The sequence below is a fragment of the Emys orbicularis genome, chromosome 6, assembly GCF_028017835.1.
Source record: "Emys orbicularis isolate rEmyOrb1 chromosome 6, rEmyOrb1.hap1, whole genome shotgun sequence".
Taxonomy (NCBI): Eukaryota; Metazoa; Chordata; order Testudines; family Emydidae; genus Emys; species Emys orbicularis.
The window spans coordinates 33,911,865-33,930,335 of NC_088688.1; the positions used below are offsets into that span (position 1 = coordinate 33,911,865).

The 18,471-nt window shown below is 48.6% G+C and overlaps 1 protein-coding gene across 1 annotated transcript; it reads left to right on the forward strand.

The window, feature by feature from the left end:
* Window positions 1-17,697: 17,697 nt before the first annotated feature.
* HSPB3 (heat shock protein family B (small) member 3) lies at window positions 17,698-18,144 on the forward strand. Its single transcript, XM_065407057.1, has one exon. The coding sequence runs from the start codon at window positions 17,698-17,700 to the stop codon at window positions 18,142-18,144; it is 447 nt and encodes a 148-aa protein (XP_065263129.1).
* The last annotated feature ends 327 nt before the right edge of the window (window positions 18,145-18,471 follow it).

Sequence of the window (18,471 nt, forward strand, 5' to 3'; positions counted from 1 at the left end):
AATCTTCACGCTGAAATGGGGTAGGAAATTACATTCTCAATATTGAAACTGAGATTAATGTTCACATTATTTAGAGGTCCCCACACTCAGAAACCCAAAGGGCAGCTTTACCAAGAGGTCATGCAGACACAGCCCCTTCCAGGGTTTCATTAAGGAGGCCCACAAATTGGATTAAGTCCTTCTCCAGAGCCAGCGCTAGAGGCATAAGCATACTAAGCAAGGTGGCCCCCTATTCACTTATGTGTTGTGGGGGAGGGCAAAAATTATTCCTGCTTAGGGCCCTCAATGGGCTAGCACCACCACTGTCTTTCTCCATCCATGTTTGCCCTGAATCACATCAAGCAAGTTAAAAATCAGTGACAACACGTACCCATGGGGCTATACATAAAAGCCTTTAGAACAAAGTTAGCATGAGAAGTCTCACCACAGAAAGGGTTACAATATGATCTTTCATCTAATGTACATGCTGTGTGCTGAGGATGAAACACTTAAATATATTTTAAAAAAGAAAGAGGTTGTTATTCCCCGTAAAATAAAACACCCAATATCTGTTTATGCCAGATTAGACAGAGATAGTAGATTGTTATTAAACTGTGAAATTCTTCAACATCACATGGGGTCAGACATAACAGAGTTTAGAACTAACTCAGGCCTGGTCTACACTAGGAGTTTATGTCGAATTTAGCACCGTTATATCAAATTAACTCTGCACCTGTCCACACCATGAAGCTATTTAGTTTGACATAGAGGTCTCTTAAATTCGACTTCTCCACTCCTCCCCAACGAGGGGAGTAGCGCTAAATTCGACATGGCCATGTCGAATTAGGCTAGGTGTGGATGGAAATCGACGGTAATAGCTCCGGGAGCTATCCCACAGTGCACCACTCTGTTGATGCTCTGGACAGCAGTCCGAGCTCGGATGCTCTGACCAGCCACACAGGAAAAGCCCCGGGAAAATTTGAATTCCTTTTCCTGTCTGGGCAGTTTGAATCTCATTTCCTGTTTGGACATCGTGGCGAGCTCAGCAGCACTGGCAACGATGCAGAGCTCTCCAGCAGAGATGGCCATGCAATCTCAGAATAGAAAGAGGGCCCCAGCATGGACTGATCGGGAAGTCTTGGATCTGATCGCTGTGTGGGGCGATGAGTCCGTGCTTTCGGAGCTGCGATCGAAAAGACGGAATGCAAAGATCTACGAGAAGATCTCTAAAGCCATGGCAGAGAGAGGATACAGCCGGGATGCAACGCAGTGCCGCGTGAAAATCAAGGAGCTGAGACAAGGCTACCAGAAGACCAAAGAGGCAAATGGACGCTCCGGATCCCAGCCCCAGACATCCCGTTTCTACGAGGCACTGCATTCCATCCTAGGTGCGGCCGCCACCACTACCCCACCACTGACCGTGGACTCTGAGGATGGGATATAGTCGACGGCCGGTTCCTCGGACATGTTAGCGGACGGGGAAGATGAGGAAGGAGATGAGGAGGACGAGGCAGTCGACAGCGCTTACAACGCTGATTTCCCCGACAGCCAGGATCTCTTCATCACCCTTACAGAGATCCCCTACCAACCGTTCCCAGGCGTTAACCCGGACACAGAATCAGGGGAAGGATCAGTCAGTAAGTGTTTTAAACATGTAAACATTTATTTTGAACAGAACAGGAATATTAACAATATTAACAATGGGTTTTTCATGATTACTTTGCCCTAGGCGCTTCACGTTTCAGTCCTTGGCAGTGCAACTACTGAAAAAAAATCTAACAATGTCTGGTTTAGCATGATTGTTTTGCCCTAGGCGCTCTACTGTTTAGTCCCTGCCAGTGCAGCTACAGTAAAATCCGGTCTATATGTCCGGGGATAGAGCAGAAATCCTCCTGGGACATCTCCACGAAGCTCTCCTGGAGGTAATTGGAAAGCCTTTACATCAGGTTCCTGGGGAGAGCGGCCTTATTGGGTCCTCCGTGGTAGGAAACGTTTCCGCGCCAGGAGACAAGCAAGTACTCGGGGATCATAGCCTTGCAGAGCATGGCGGCATACGGCCCTGGTCTTTGCAGGCTTTCCCGAAGCATCCGTTCTTTCTCCGTCTCTGAAATCCTCATCAGAGTGATGTCGCTCATGGTGACCTGCTTTGAATTAGGTAGGGGAATGTTAGTATTGGGACTGCTTGCCTGTTCCTTTACAGAACTGTAACCGGCGGTTTAGAGCCACGCGGTGGAGGCGGGAGAGGAGCAGCATACAGGGATCTTTCCCTGGGACAGCCGCGAGGGGGTGGGACAGGGGCAGAGTTCATGCTTGCCGGATTGCTGGCAGCAGGGACTGGCATTGCTTTGAACGTAAAAGGAGGGCACTGCTATAATTTAAGTTTTAAGCAGCCACAAGTCTACGGCTTACCATGTCAGCCTGTTACCCAAATTCCGCTGTCCTGTCCCGCTTGTCTGATCTGCACTGCAAGACCCCAGGCACTGAATGCGAAGGCCGAAAATTCGACCTTGTCCTGAGTGCGCATGTGATAGGTGCTGTGCATGGTCTTGTTCACAGAGAAAGACTATGTTCTTTGTTCAACCAAAAATTTATCTTTCTGAGGAATTCACTCCCTTTTTCCCATCCCACAGCTGCGACTGTCTCCCGAAATACCCTGGCATCACAGTCCCAGAGGCTAGCGCAGATTAGGCGTAGGAAGAAGAGGACACGGGAGGACATGTTCTCGGAACTTATGGGCTGCTCCCGAGCCCAGGCAGCCCAGCAGACCCAGTGGAGGGAGAACTTGTCCCAAATGCACCGATCACACATGGAACGGGAGGAGAGGTGGTGGCAGGAAGACCAGCAGGCGACTCAAACGCTGCTTGGACTAATGAGGGAGCAAAGGGACACGCTCCGGCGCCTTGTGGATGTTCTGCAGGACCGGAGGCAGGAGGACAGAGCCCCGCTGCAGTCTATCTCTAACCGCCCTCCCCCGCCACAAAGTCCCATACCCCCCTCACCCAAAGTCCCAAGAAGGAGGGGCGGCAGAGTCCGTGAAAACTCTCACTACACCCCTGCAGACTGCTCAAGTAACAGAAGGCTCTCATTCCCCAAAATTTGATAAGTCCTTTCCTTCCCGCCTCACCCAAGCCCCCGTCCCAGTTTCATCCCCCAGTTTCATGTGTAGTTGCTAATAAAAAATACGTTTCTGTTAATTACTGTTTCCATCATGTTATTTTAGAGGACAGTCTGTTTGAAGGGGGGAAAGGGGGTTGGTAATTGGACAGGACAGTCACCTTTACCAGGGTACAGACGCGGGGGCAGGTTCAGCAGCAGGGCACACACACATTGCATTCACTAGTTACCCTGGTCAGTCTGGGAGGTGGTTTTCATGTTCTGGGGGGGGGGGGAGCTATGTGACTTTGTGGCGGGGGAGGGCGGTTAGAGATCTTATGCAGCAGTCCTTATCCTGGATCACAGAGCCACGCAGCAGGGGATCTGTAACCGTCCTCCCCCTGCCACAAAGTCACATAGCCCCCACACACAGAGTCCTGAACAGGAGGGGTGGCAGGCTCCGTTGAAACAACCAGTCCACCAGTGCGGAGCCTGTCATTCCTGGAGTTTAGAAGCGTCCTTTGCATCACTACACTACACCCGCTCCCCACCACAGTCTGCGTCCCAGGTTCAACACTTTCCCGCGAAAACAGTAATAAAGAAAACGGTGTTCATTAACAAATTTCAAGTGATTTTATTTTTAAACGTGTGTTGGAAGGGGGTGAACGGGGTGAACGGGGTATGTAACTGGAGAGGATAGTGAACATTTACTGGGTAAAGAAACGGGGGCAGGTTCAGCTTCTCTGTAAACAAACTTAATAGTCACAGGTTACCCTGCTCACTCAGGAACCTAGCTTTCAAAGCCTCCCGGATGCACAGCGCGTCCTGCTGGGCTCTTCTAATCGCCCGGCTGTCTGGCTGGGCGTAATCAGCAGCCAGGCTATTTGCCTCAACCTCCCACCCCGCCATAAAGGTCTCCCCCTTGCTTTCACAGAGATTGTGGAGCACACAGCAAGCTGCAATAACAATGGGGATATTGGTTTCGCTGAGATCAGAGCGAGTCAGTAAGGTTCTCCATCTCCCCTGGAGACGGCCAAAAGCACACTCCACCACCATTCTGCACTTGCTCAGCCGGTAGTTGAAGAGTTCTTTTTCAGTGTCCAGGGCACCTGTATAGGGCTTCATGAGCCAGGGCATTAGCGGGTAGGCTGGGTCCCCGAGGATGACTATAGGCATCTCCACATCCCCAAGAGTTATTTTGTGGTCTGGGAAGTAAATACCTTCCTGCAGCCGTCTAAACAGACCTGAGTTCCTGAAAACACGAGCGTCATGAACCTTGCCCGGCCATCCGACGTTGATGTTTGTAAAACGTCCCCTATGGTCCACCAGTGCTTGCAGCACCATTGAAAAGTAGCCCTGTAGTGAAGCGGCCTGGCTCCCGACGGCCCCTGAGAAGGAGGAGCCAGAACAGCCACCCAGGTGGGCGGAGCCAACCCCAGAGGGGGAAGAGCCAGAGCCGCCACTCAAGTGGGTGGAGCTACCACCACCTGTTCCCGCCCCCCGGAAGTCAAGGGGCGGGACAGGAAGTATAAAAGCCCGGCCCCAACACTCAGTTGGAGCCGAGCGGCCGGAGAGGACAGACGTTCCGGCCCGAGCTCCTGCGAGACGGAGCCTACCCCGAGCCCGGTACCTGGACGCAGACGGGCCGAGCCTCCCCAGACCCAGGCACTCTAACACCCAGCGTCGCTCAAACCTCCCGCAAGGAAGGTACCCCGAGGTGGACTGGCCGAGCCTGCCCCGAGCGCGGTACCCCGAGGCGGACCGACCGAGACTGCCCCAAGGAAGGTACCCCGAGGTGGACTGACCGAGCCTGCCCCGAGCGCGGTACCCCGAGGCGGACCGACCGAGACTGCCCCAAGGAAGGTACCCCGAGGTGGACTGGCCGAGCCTACCCCGAGCACGGTACCCCGAGGAGCCACCCGGACCTGAGCCGGAACCGAGACCGGAGGAGCGGCCCGACCTAGACAACACCCAGCAACCCGAGGAGCCCATGGTGTGGGACCCCGCTGCCGAGCCCAGCGAGGAGCAGGTACCCATGGAGGAGGAGGAGATGGGAAGTAGCCCGGGGATAGCAGACCCCGAGCCTATGTCAGTGTGTTGCGGGCAGGATCCCCACTGACCCCGCGGCAGACGGACTGCTGCGGATAGGGCCCCGGGCTGGAACACAGTGGAGTGGGTGGGCCTGTGTTCCCCCCTGCCACCCCCACGCTGGGTGGCAGTCTCTCCTCCTCCCTGCCTGAAGGCCTGAGCCTAGAACTGCTGTTGTGCTGCCCCGCCCTGACTGAGGGCCTGGGCTTAAACCACTAACTTTGTTGCTCAGCCCTACCTGAAGGCCTGAGCCCAGAACTGCTGTTGGGCTGCCCCGCCCTGATTGAGGGCCTGGGCTTAGACTACTGACTCTGTTGCTCAGCCCTGACAGTGGGCCTGGGCTGATTGTTTGCTGCCCCGCCCTGATTGAGGGCCTGGGCTGAATTACTGACTCTGTTGCTCAGCCCTGACAGTGGGCCTGGGCTGATTGTTTGCTGCCCCGCCCTGACCTAGGGCCTGGGTTGCCATTACCTGCCTGCTCACTCCCTGACTGAGGGACTGGAGTTGCTAAGTTTGTGGCGCTCAGCTCCTCCTGCAAGGACCTGAGCCCCCACCCCTGAACTATTGGTTAGTGCTCAGCTCCTCCCACAAGGACCTGAGCCCCTTTTCGAACCCTGGGGTATCACCCCGCTCTGAGCTAGCCTTCGGGCTTATTGAACTGTGTAAGTCCCCAGCTCCGGCTGAAGGAACCGGAGCTTAGGACTGGTCCACTGTCCCGCCCTGCCTGAGGGTGGGAACTCCTTGCAGCGGCAGGGAGCCTTTTGTTTAGCCCCTGCCAAAGGGGCGGAACCCTTAGACCTCCCGGATACGAGGTCTGACTTGGCCGTGCAGTGAAGCGGCCTGGCGCCCGACGGCCCCTAAGAGGGCGCGACCCCCGCACCGGACTATTACAAGCCCTTTCGGTTAATGTACTGGCTGGCCTGGTGGTCCGGTCCCAGGATAGGGATGTGAGTTCCATCTATAGCCCCACCGCAGTTTGGGAATCCCATCGCGGCGAAGCCATCTATGATGACCTCCACGTTTCCCAGGGTCACTACCTTTGAGAGCAGTAGCTCAACGATTGCGTTGGCTACTTGCATCACAACAACCCCCACGGTAGATTTGCCCACGCCAAAGTGGTTCGCGACTGACCGGTAGCTGTCCGGCGTTGCAAGCTTCCAGAGGGCTATGGCCACTCGCTTCTGGACAGTCAGGGCTGCTCGCATCCGGGTGTCCTTGCGCTTCAGGGCAGGGGACAGCAACTCACAAAGTTCAAGGAAAGTTCCCTTACGCATTCGAAAGTTTCGCAGCCACTGTGATTCATCCCAGACCTGCAGCACTATGCGGTCCCACCAGTCCGTGCTTGTTTCCCGGGCCCAGAATCGCCGTTCCACAACATCAACATGACCCATTGCCACCATGATGTCCTCGGCGCGGGGTTCCATGCTTTGTGACAGGTCTGTGCCACTCTCAGACTTCAGGTCCTCACCGCGCTGCCGTAGCCTCCTCGCCCGATTTCTCAGCATCTGCCTCTGGGAAAGGTGGATGATAAGCTGCGAGGTGTTGACAATGGCCATAACTGCAGCGATGGTCGCAGCGGGCTCCATGCTCGCAGTGCTGTGGCGTTCGGGTTGTCACTGACCAGAAAAGTGCGCGAACTGATTTCCCGCCGGCGCTTTCAGGGAGGGAGGGCGGTGGTGACGGTTGGATGACGACAGTTACCCAAAACCACCCTCGACACATTTTTTCCCCCAGAAGGCATTGAGGGCTCGACCCAGAATTCCAATGGGCAGCGGGGACTGTGGGAACTGTGGGATAGCTGCCCACAGTGCACCGCTTCCAATGTCGACGCTTGCCCCGTTAGTGTGGACTCACAAAGTCGAATTACTGTCCTTAGTGTGGACACACACGTTCGACTTTGTAATATCGATTCCACATATTCGATTTAAGTAAAATCGAACTACTCTCATAGTGTAGACATACCCTCAGTTTTCCAACCTAATTACATGGGCAATTTACAGCTGTTCAAAGTGATGGACTCTTGAAAGAATAAAGCCTTTTAAATAAGACAATTTAAGAAAAAAATGTTATTTGCTTTCAAAAATATGTAACTACTGTTTTCTGTTTTTTCCCCTCTACATTCCACAGCTGGGTCCCAAAAATTCCACCCAAAAAGATGTCTTGTTCTGCTGTGTATTACTTTGGTATTAGAACTCCCAAATTATGGTCAACATAAGTATGGAAGACTTCAAGTTAACTCTGGGGTGCTGCAGACAGCAGTGCTGTGATTCAGTAGGTGCCACTCTTCCCTTCTAAGTTGGTATTGGATTAGAGCCCCTGCATGGTGGTAAGGTACAGTGACATGTAAAACAGAGGTCACTGGTGACCATCCCATACCAGTTTTTGTAAGATTAACATATTAAACCCAATATTCTGCCCAAATTCCACTTTGGATAATTACATTCCACTATTTAAATTCACCCTCTTTAGCTTTTGTTGGAGAAGTTATTCTTCACTTTATCTCCTAACTTGTCTCCTAGTGTTACTTTGATAGTTCCTGCATTTCAGCAGCGACTAAAGTATATATTTCGCTTTGCGAAATTAGGTATCCAAAGTGCTATATTAACCCAATATATTTTTAGAGCTGTGCTAAACAGATGATCTTTGTTTCATGGAATTTTGCAGCAAAATGTTTGCTTTTTCCCTTTGATTCTCCTTCCAATTTTGCTTTAGTTACAATTTCATTAAGATAGCTATTGTGATATAAATACAGGTTTTTCAGAGCCTGTGAGAACTAGAGCTCAGCCTAGGGGATCAATCCAAGTATTGGGGGGGGGGATAGCTCAGTGGTTTGAGCATTGGCCTGCTAAACACAGGGTTGTGAGTTCAATCCTTGAGGGGGCCACTTAGGGATCTGGGGCAAAAATCAGTACTTGGTCCTGCTAGTGAAGGCAGGGGGCTGGACTCGATGACCTTTCAAGGTCCCTTCCAGCTCTATGAGATAGGTATATCTCAATATTACACATTTCTCCATGATTTCAGTACAAAATACATCTTTATTCTAGAAACTCATCTTTGCTTGGAAAGAAGCCTGGTTGTGCTTGAAAAATGACCCATTTTCAAGTTGAAATCTTGACATTTTGCCTAGTTTTCCTTTTCCTAACAAATATTTCATGTAACTCTAATTTCCTTGTAATTTCAATACAAAACACATCTTTACTCTAGAGACTCATTTTTTCATGGAAAGAAGCCTAGTTTTGCTTGGGGGGGGAAAAGGTCCATTTTCAAGCTGAAACCTTGTAATTTTGCCTTGTTCTGCTTTTCCTTATAAATATTTTTCCTAACTCTAATATTACCTATTGTTGTACATGTATAATGCACAACAGAAATGTCTTGTGAAGAGAATAATCTTGATTTGCTGCTGGGGTTTTTTCCTCAGACACTAGATGTCAGCATAACACACTTATCTATAATTTTAGTACTCTTCAGCTGTTGCTGTTGTCTGGCAATTGTAATCCAATCCAAATGCTGTCATATGTTTTACAAAAAGCCAACCTAGAATGATATCATTTAAACCACATAAAAATGTGCTATCAAAGAGGTAGTGATGGTTTGAATACAAGAGAGGAATGAGGAACTCTCAAATTCTAATCCCCGTTTTGCACAGAGTATCTGTGTGGTCTTCCCCAAATCACTTGATTTCTGTGTCTCAGTTTCTCCCCTCTTTCAGTTGGGTGTGTAACAATACTTCATCACCAACCACACTGGGATGTTATAGTGAATAATCAATTAGGGCTTAATTGTGAGCTGAGGAAAACACCTGTGAAGGCTTTGGAGTGGTGGACAGAAAGCCTGGGTTCTGTTTCTGTCTTGTCCACTGACCTGCTGTGTGAACATGAGCAAGTCACTTCACCTCTCTGTGCTTCAATTTTCCCTTCTGCTCTTTGTCTTTTCTATTTAGATTGTAACTCTTTGGGGTAGGGACTGTCGCTTATTATGTATGTACACTGCCTAGCACAGTGGTGCGACAATCTCATTTGTGGCCTTTAGGTGCTACCATAATACAAATAATAATATTAAAAGCTGTGAGCTTTGTTACCTTAACAGGAGTGCTAACTCACTGCAATCAAAGTAGTTTTATTCTCCACAAACACTCTTTCATTGAGGTCTACAAAATGCAATCATGCCAAAAAAGGGGTGTTTGCAGACAGCCAGTCTTCCTCTTGATAGTTACTGCCGATATAATCATTTGAATAAGTTTTGTTATCAGTCAAAAAGCTAAACACTGTCTACTCCCAAACCAGCTGACTTTTACCCTCAATGCTCAGACTTCCTTATACTAAGTACTTGGAAAACTCTGCTACATATACAAGTATTATACATCGTGTCCAGGGTTTCCAGGCGTCCGGTTTTCGACTAAAAGTCTGGTCAGCAGCGCAGCGGGGCTAAGTAAGGCTCCCTGCCTGTCCTGCCTCTGTGCGGTTCCTGGAAGTGGCCGGCATGTCCAGCTCCTAGGTGCAGGGGCAGCCACAGGGGCTCCACGTACCCCACCTCGAGTGCTGGCTCTGCATCTCCCATTGGCTGGGAACTGCAGCACGCAGAGCCCCCTGACCCCTCCACCTAGGAGCTGGAGGGACATGCCAGCCACTTCCGGGAACTGCCTGAGGTAAGTGCCGCCCGGCTGGAGCCTGCTCCCTGAATCCTTGCTCCAGGTTGGAACCCCCTTCCTGCACCCTAACTCCCTCCCAGAGCTCACACCCCAACCCCCTACCCCAGCCCGGAGCCTACACCCCACACTTCCTCCTGCTCCCCAACCTTCTGCCCCAGCCTGGAGTCCCCTCCTGCATTCCAAACCTCTTATCCCTGGCCCCACCCCAGAGCCCGCACCCCAGCCGGAGCCCTCACCCCCTCCCACACCCAACCCCCTGCTCCTGCCCGGTGGTGAGGGTGGGGGAGAGTGAGTGATGGAGGGAGGGGGGATGGAGTGAGCAAAGGGCGCGGGGTCTTGGGGAAGGGGTGGGGCCTCAGGGAAGGGGCAAGAGTGCTGGATTTTGTGCGATTAGAAAGTTGGCAACCCTAATAGTGTCACAATAGAGCTGTAACCTGGATGACATATGTATATTTAGACTAAAGATCTCCTAGTAGAGTGATGAAGGAGATTTTCAAAAGCATAAATGGAAGTTTAGGGACTTAACTCCCACTGACTTTCAATGGGAATTAGGCACCTAACTGCTCTTTGAAATTCTCCTCTAAAATACCTTGCTTTTAAGAAAATGAAGCTACACACCACCACACTAGGTGTGCAATACCAGCCTCACTCACTAGAGAGCAGAGACATCTTACTAGGTAAAAATTGGTTTTAGGGTTGCCACTGGCTTAAAGACCCAACAATTACCTTTAATTACACTAGTGGGCTGAAATGTATCATGTTTTTTTGAACAGTGAAGAATAAAAATCAAACTTTGACAGCCCTTGTATCTGCAGCTCCAGGTATGCTTCTTATTTTTAAGCCTGAAAATATATTCTAAGCTCCTGGGATCTTTGTGTTTCAAGTTTAATGTGTAGTCTCAAGAAGCGAGGTGTGCTTCCTGGATGACAACAACCAAGAGGTATGAAAGAGGGAGCTCCTGAGGCCTAGGATGGAGGACAGAGGGTAAAGAAGAAACTAAGATGTGGGAGAGACCAAGATGGGAGGTGGAGAAGAAAGATGTTGGGGTAGACAAGATAGGCTGCCGGACTCTTATTATGGAACATGATGGGTGATCCTAGTAACACCTATATAGCCTTGCCTAATTTGTGTATTTAAAGGAAATTCAAACCATCACTCACTAATTAGACCAGACATGTTGTTCCCAGTATGTTTGATAGGAGATATTTAAAGGACTGGGGACTAACAAAAGTTTATGTGGTTAAAAACAGACATAATTGTGTCTTACAGGGTATGTACTGACATTTTTCATTAAAACTTCAGCAATCTACCAAGTTGCCTCGAAGAAAGAATCTCCTTAGAGTTAGCCCATTCTTGCCAGAAAACGTTAGTAGCTTTTTTTTTTTTTTTTTTAAGGGAGGGAGCCTCAGAGTGTCAATATAGAGCAGGTTAATGAACAGAGCACAAAACTAACTTGAGCTAAACGAGACTATCAGAGAACAGAACACAGTAGGAATAATAAGACTTGAGAACAATAAATGTAAATGATTTAATGATTTTTAAGGACACAACACCTGTCCAGTCTGGTTAAGGACAACCAACCAAGTATATTACCTCACACGAGGGTTAAAATTCCTCCATTGGTTGAGTCACTGGTTTGTAAAACAGAAAACAGCTGTTTAGAGGATAATGGGTGAGGTTCCAGAGGCTTCTGCTAATGTTGTCTTAAACCATACAATTAGAATCACATCCAAAAAACACAGCATTATGTGCTGGACAGTTTTCCAAAAGAGTACCCAGACTTTTAATAAAGAAGCATACTCATTCCCTTCCCACAGTAGGCATAAGCATTCATTGAACTGAGTTAATATTGATCAAAATCAGCCTGAACCATTATTGACCAGCCTTTAAACAATTTCCTTAACAAGCAAATCAGGCTTCACATTTTCTGAAAATAAAATAGCAACCCCAGCAGGCATAATGACTAAGAAAACCTCTCCTCTCCAGTCAGTTAGTTTATATGTGTAATCTGCAAGGGTTTCTTGTATAAAAAAAAATAAAACGGGGGGGGGGGGGGGCGGGACAGATTCTTTTGCGATAGCTATTGAAATAGGAATGTTTGTTTCTTGATGTCTCCGCAGTCCATTAACTTTTAGAGATCACATGCAGGCTTGCTTGCTGTTTTCATTATGAGGAAAGAGGAAGAGACAAGGCAAAGCGAACTCTGCAGAACAAAAACCAAAAAAAGGAGACTAAGTGTATCATTTAGTTCATAATCCCCAGCATTACTGCTATTCAAGGAAACAAACACTTTAGTCATCAGTTTCCACAGTCTATACTGCTTTCTCTTACTAAACTCCACTATAGAGATTTTCCTGAGCAGACAGCAAAAACAGATATGGACACTTTTCTTAATGACTTAAAGATCTGGACTTTTTTCTTTCACATCAACGGCATATTTCCCCTTGGGCTCATTAAGAAAACTATTAATACTTTCCAGGGCTTATCCTCCCTTAGGCCACTGAACAGCAGGGAGATTGGAAAGGTTATCAGCTCCAGTCCATACCCAGATTCACTTGTGATCTAGGCCACAGATCCAAGCCAGCAAGCCCCAGAAGAGAAAGGATGCTGTGGAATAGCTACAATGGTGCTAATGCAGTCACCCCAGGGCCCACAAGCAGGGCCGGCTCCAGGCACCAGCCGAGCAAGCTGGTGCTTGGGGCGGCAGATTGAACGAGGCGGCATTCCGCCCAATCCTAGGGCGGCACGTCCGCTTTTTTTGTTGTTGTTGTTCTGCTCCGGCTGCCCTGTAGGGGGCGGCGGCCTGGAGGACGGGAGCGCCCTGCAGCAAGCCCGGCAGGGCAGTCCTCATCCTTCCCTCCCCGCCGACCGGAGCGGAGCCCTCCTGGCAGGCGGCAGGCGGCGCGGCGGGAGGGGTAGCGAGGCAGCGCCCCGCTGTAGCCCTGGCCGCCTCCCTTCTCTCTCTCTCCCGCCCGCTCCCTCCCCCCTCCCCCTGCTAGCCGGTCATCCCCCCTTTTTTTTTTTTTTTTTGCTTTCCCGTTCTGGCCGCGGCCGCCCGGTTTTTTTCTTTTTTTTTTTTTTTTGCTTGGGGGGGCCAAAAAGCCAGAGCCGGCCCTGCCCACAAGGTTATAGTGAAGAGCACTCAGATCTAGCCACACACGCGTATCCTCACTCATGCCACCACCAGCCCAACAGAAGTTGAGCCATGCCACTACACCACAGTGGAGAGGGGCCACTGGGGGACAGCAGTGTCCAGAGGTGGCTGGGATGGGGCACCCCAGGTGTGAGCAGCCGGGAAGGATGAGCAGAGAAGGTGTGGGGGAAATTGCAGCACCTGCACACAAGGGGGTCCAGATATGGGAAACACATCCTCCGCCCACCCCCTCACCAACAGACAGAGCGCAAGGTAAAGTCATCAGCCTCTTTGCATAGTGTGGGGGAGTGGAGGGGAACTGGGGAGTGTTGCGATGGAGGAATGGGGGGGGTGCTACACAGCAGTTGAGGGTGGGAGCAGGGGGTTAGAGCAGAACCAGATAGAAACTGGGGGACTGGGTCAGCGCTGTTGAGGAGGGGGGAAGAGGGTTAGAGCAGAGCTGTAGGGGACCAAGGGCAAGGGATCAGGGACGTGAGGGGCAGAAGGGGAACTAAATGGGCCTGCATGGATCACAGCTGGGGATGCTGAGGGCTGAACTGAAGGAGGCTGGAGTGAGGTTGAAGGAGTGCTGGGGAGAGCCTGGATCAGAACTGGAGGGAATGAGGGGGATACAGAGAGAGCTGAGGATCTGTAGGGGGACCATGGGGCTGGAGCGGGAAGGAAGCTAGGGAGGAACTGGAACACTGGATGGGACTGATTTGGGGCTATGGGGGAACTGGAGAGGAGCAAGTTTTGGAATCTGGAATGGGGCCCCTAACCTATTTTTGCACATGGGCCCTCTGGGGCCTTGCTACACTGCTGCTGGGACCAAGGGGCTAACATTAGTCCTGGCAGTTGAAAGTCTCTTTAACACATCTGAAGTGTTGCACTCTGCCAAGAAGCTACCTCATGGAGGTCATAAAGCACCGAGGATGGAGTGGAGATTAAAGATAACCTAGGAATGGCCCAACACCTAAACAAATACTTTGCCTCCATTTTTTAATAAGGTTAATGAGGAGCTTAGCGATAGTGGCAGGGTGGCTAATGGAAATGAGGGTATGGAAGTGGAAATTACCACATCTGAGGTGGAAGTCAAACTCAAACAGCTTAATGGGACCAAATCAGAGGGCCTGGATAATCTCCATCCAAGAATATTACAGGAACTAGCACATGAAATTGCAAGACCAATAGCAAGGATTTTTAATGATTCTGTAAACTCAGGAGTTGTACCCCTGTGACTGGAGAATTGCTAATATAGCATCTATTTTTAAGAAAGGAAAAAAGTGATCCGGGAAACTAAGCCTGTTAGTTTGACCTCAATTGTATGCAAGGTCTTGGAACAAATTTTGAAAGAGAAAGTCATTAAGGACATAGAGGTAAATGGTAATTGAGATAAAATACAATACAGTTTTACAAAAGGTAGATTGTGCCAGACCTACCTGATCTCCTTCTTTGAGAAGATAACTGATTTTTTAGACAAAGGAAATGCAGTAGATCTAATCTATCTGGATTCCAATAAGGAATTTGATAGAGTTCCACATTGGAAATTATTAGTTAAATTCGAGACGATGGGGATTGATAAGAGAATTGAAAGGTGGATAAGGAACTGGTTAACGGGGATACTATAATGGGTCATACTGAAAGGTGAACTGTCAGACTGGAGGAAGGTTGCTAGTGGATTTCCTCAGGGATCAGTCTTGCGACCAATCTTATTTCATTTTTATTAATGACATTGGCACAAAAAGTGGTAGTGTGCTAATAAAATTTGCAGGTGACAAAAAGTTGGGAGGTATTGCCAATATGGAGGACAATTATTGGTATATCATAAAAGAATGTCTAGATAATCTTCAAAAGTGGAGTAATAGAAATGGGATGAAATTTAATAGTGCAAAGTGCACGGTCATGCACTTAGGTACAACAACAAGAATTTTTGCTATAAGCTGTGGATTTATCAGTTGGAAACAACAGAGGAGGAGAAGACCTGAGCGTATTAATTGATCACAGGATGACTATGAGTCATCAGTGTGATGCGGCCGTGAAAAAAAGCTAATGCAGTTTAAGATGCATCTGATGAGATATTTCCAATAGAGAGAGGGAAGTGTTAGTATCATTATACAAGGCATTGGTGAGACCTCATCTTGAATACTGTATGCAATTCTGGTCTCCCATGGTTAGAGAGCCATGTGCTGATACATAATTCATATCCGCGGATGTGGCTATAAAGCGGATATCTGCGGAGCTGCAGGGCTCTAGTGACAACGAGCGAGACGAGCAGAGCCATGGCCAATGACTGGGACAGAAATCGCAGCGGCGACAATAGCAGCATGTCGGGCCACTGCTTGAGGAGCTAGTGCCCTGTGTGGACAGCTCCTTTGGCATGGTTGTGCTGCCCGCCACCCCTACCCACTGGGGCAGGCACCACGCTTATCAGCAGCTGCCCCTGCTCACACTACTGTGTGCAAGCGGCTCTCAAGCTCCTGGACAGGAGTTGCAGACTGCTGCGTGGAAGAAACTCCTATCCAGGAGCGTGCGAGCCACTTGCACACACTAGCACGACCAGGGACAGCTGCCAGTGAGTCTGGTGTCTGCCCCAGTGGGCAGGGCTGGGGGCAGCACAGCCATGCCGGAGGAGCTGCCCGGGCTGGGCACTGGCTCCTGTGAGCAGCAGCCTGATATGCTGCTGCTTTCGCTGCTGTGGTTCCTGGCCCAGTCGCTGAGAGGGGACATGATAGCAGTTTTCAGGTATCTAAAAGGGTGTCATAAGGAGGAGGGAGAAAACTTGTTCACCTTAGCCTCTAAGGATAGAACAAGAAGCAATGGGCTTAAACTGCAGCAAGGGAGGTCTAGGTTGGACATTAGGAAAAAGTTCCTAACTGTCAGGGTGGTTAAACACTGGAATAAATTGCCTAGGGAGGTTGTGGAATCTCCATCTCTGGAGATATTTAAGAGTAGGTTAGATAAATGTCTATCAGGGATGGTCTAGACAGTATTTGGTCCTGCCATGCGGGCAGGGGACTGGACTCGATGACCTCTCGAGGTCCCTTCCAGTCCTAGAATCTATGAATCTATGAATCTATGGCCCTGCTGGTCTCACTCACTGTCGCTAGAACCCTGCAGCTCCATGAATATCTGCTTTATATCTGCATCTGTGGATATGAATTGTGTATCCATGCAGGGCTCTACATATTTAAGAAAGATGAATTCAAACTGGAACAGGTACAGAGAAGGGCTCCTAGGATGATCGGAGGAATGGAAAACCTACCTTATGAGAGGAGACTCAAAGAGTTTGGCATGTTTAGCCTAACCAAACAAAGGCTGAGGGGAGTGAAGTTCTGGAAAAGCCTTCCAAGGGAAGCAGTGAGGGCAAAAAAACTTAACTGGTTTAAAGACTGAGCTTGATATGTTTATGGAGGGGATAGTGTGATGAGAGACTGCCTACAATGGTGTGTGGCCAATCTGCAACTGCTAGTAGCCAATATCTCCAACACCTGATGATGGGACACTACATGGAGAAGGCTCTGAGTTACTACAGAGAATTCTTTCCCAGGTATCTGGCTGGTGGGTCTTTAACTCTAACTGATAACCATATTTGGGGTTGGGAAAGAATTTTCCCCTGGGTCAGATTGGCTGAGACCCTGGGGTTTTTCACCTTTCTCTGCAGCAGGTCACCTGCCGGTTTAAACTAGTGTAAATAGCAGTTTCTCTGTAGCTTGACCTCTTTAAATCATGATTTGAGGACTTCAGTAACTCAGCCAGAGGTTTTGGGTCTATTACAGTAGTGGGTGGGAGAGGTTCTGTGGCCTGCAATGTGCAGGAAGTCAGACTAGATGATCATATCGATCCCTTCTGGCCTTAATGTCTATGAGTCGATAAGAACCAGGTTAGCCATTTTTGCAATTTCCCCAACACTCAGGACATCCATTTATTTTGACTGTCATTTTTACTAGGAGATTACAGGGCTAATTCAGGCTCTTGAGTCTGAGCTACAGTCTCTAATTGTAGACTCAGACTCCATCACACTGTCAGACTGAAATCACAGGCCACTCCCACTATACCACCAAGATCTCTAACTGCTGAGTCAGCATCACAGTTACCTTTCAGTTGGGGAAGGGACAGCTAACAGCCCACAAGTAGCTTTCTCAGGAGCACTCAGAGTTTGGCCCCTGCAAAACCTTTGCGACAGCTTTAGAGGCACCTAAACTTTCTAGAGGCAATAACTTTCTAGTGAAACCATCCCCAAATTTGCTTCTCTCACATCCTCAAACAGCTTGAGTCCTCCTGCCCCAAATAATTTCTATATCTCAGCGAGAAGAAATATAGCTTTTACAGCTACTGTAGTAGTTTCCTTTAAGAAACAGAAAGAACGTCACACTCCTTTCTAGACAAATAAAAGAACCTTTAAAAATACCTTGTTTCTTCATAACAACAAACAGGTTAATGTGCGAAGAACAAAAAGTGCAATAAAATTTCATTTTTACAATTTAGTGTATGCCTAAAAACTGCCAAAGCAACTGAAGACACATGCCCTATAAATAGTGCTCTATTGTCAATGTATAAAAAGATGAGGCATGTCTCATGGACATGAATCATGTCCAATTAAGTGTTAAGCTCTGCCAGTGCTAAAAATGAAAGGCTACATCAACTGATAAACTAGACTGGGAGTAGGCATGCAACTGGAAAGAGCTCACTACGCCAGTCTGACTCTACTGCTTTCACTGGCTATCAGAAAGCAGTAACTCATATTTCTGTCTCAGCAATGGAAGAAGTAGTTACAAGACACTGGGTGGAAACTCCTGTACGTTATCAGGAGCAGTTTGCTGTCCAAGATCTGGAAGCGTGCAAGTTGGATCACTCTTTATATGCTTTGCCAGGCCCATCCAAGGCTGAGGTGAGAAGCCGACATGCAACAAAAAGTACAGCTACAGCAGGGGAGGACAGCACCGAAGAAGGCAACCCCAGCTTTCAGGTCTTACTGGATGTTGTGCAGTTCCGTCCTGAAGATATCATCATTCAGACTTTCGAAGGCTGGCTCCTGATCAAAGCTCAGCATGGACCTAGGATGGACGAACATGGTTTCATATCCAGAAGCTTTGTTAGACAATACAAATTACCTAATGGAGTCAAGAAAAAAGATTTGTCTGCTCTCTTCTGCCATGATGGCATTTTGGTTGTTGAAATGAAGAGCTCAGAGGGAATGGACTAAAGTCTTTTTAATTGTTATTGGTGAGATAATATTATTCCTAATGTAACTCAAACAATGCTTTGCAATGTAGCCATGCATGTGAAGTTGTTGGTTTGTATTTACAATGGAGATAAGAACAAAACCTTGCATATATTTTCTGCATGTTGAGTTTTATTGTTTGATGTGAAATGTAAGACTACTTTCCTTCAGCTGCATATGTGCTGGAGACCCACGCTTTTTAGACAAAAGAAAGTTTATGGCAGTCATAACAAATGAAAAATATTTCATATAATGCTCTCTGATGAGGTACCAAGTGTAAAGCATGTATAAAAATGCCAATAAACAGGG

Coding starts and splice junctions, on each gene's coding strand:
- HSPB3 (XM_065407057.1), top strand. CDS start 17,698: ATGGAAGAAGTAGTTACAAGACACTGGGTGGAAACTCCTGTACGTTAT.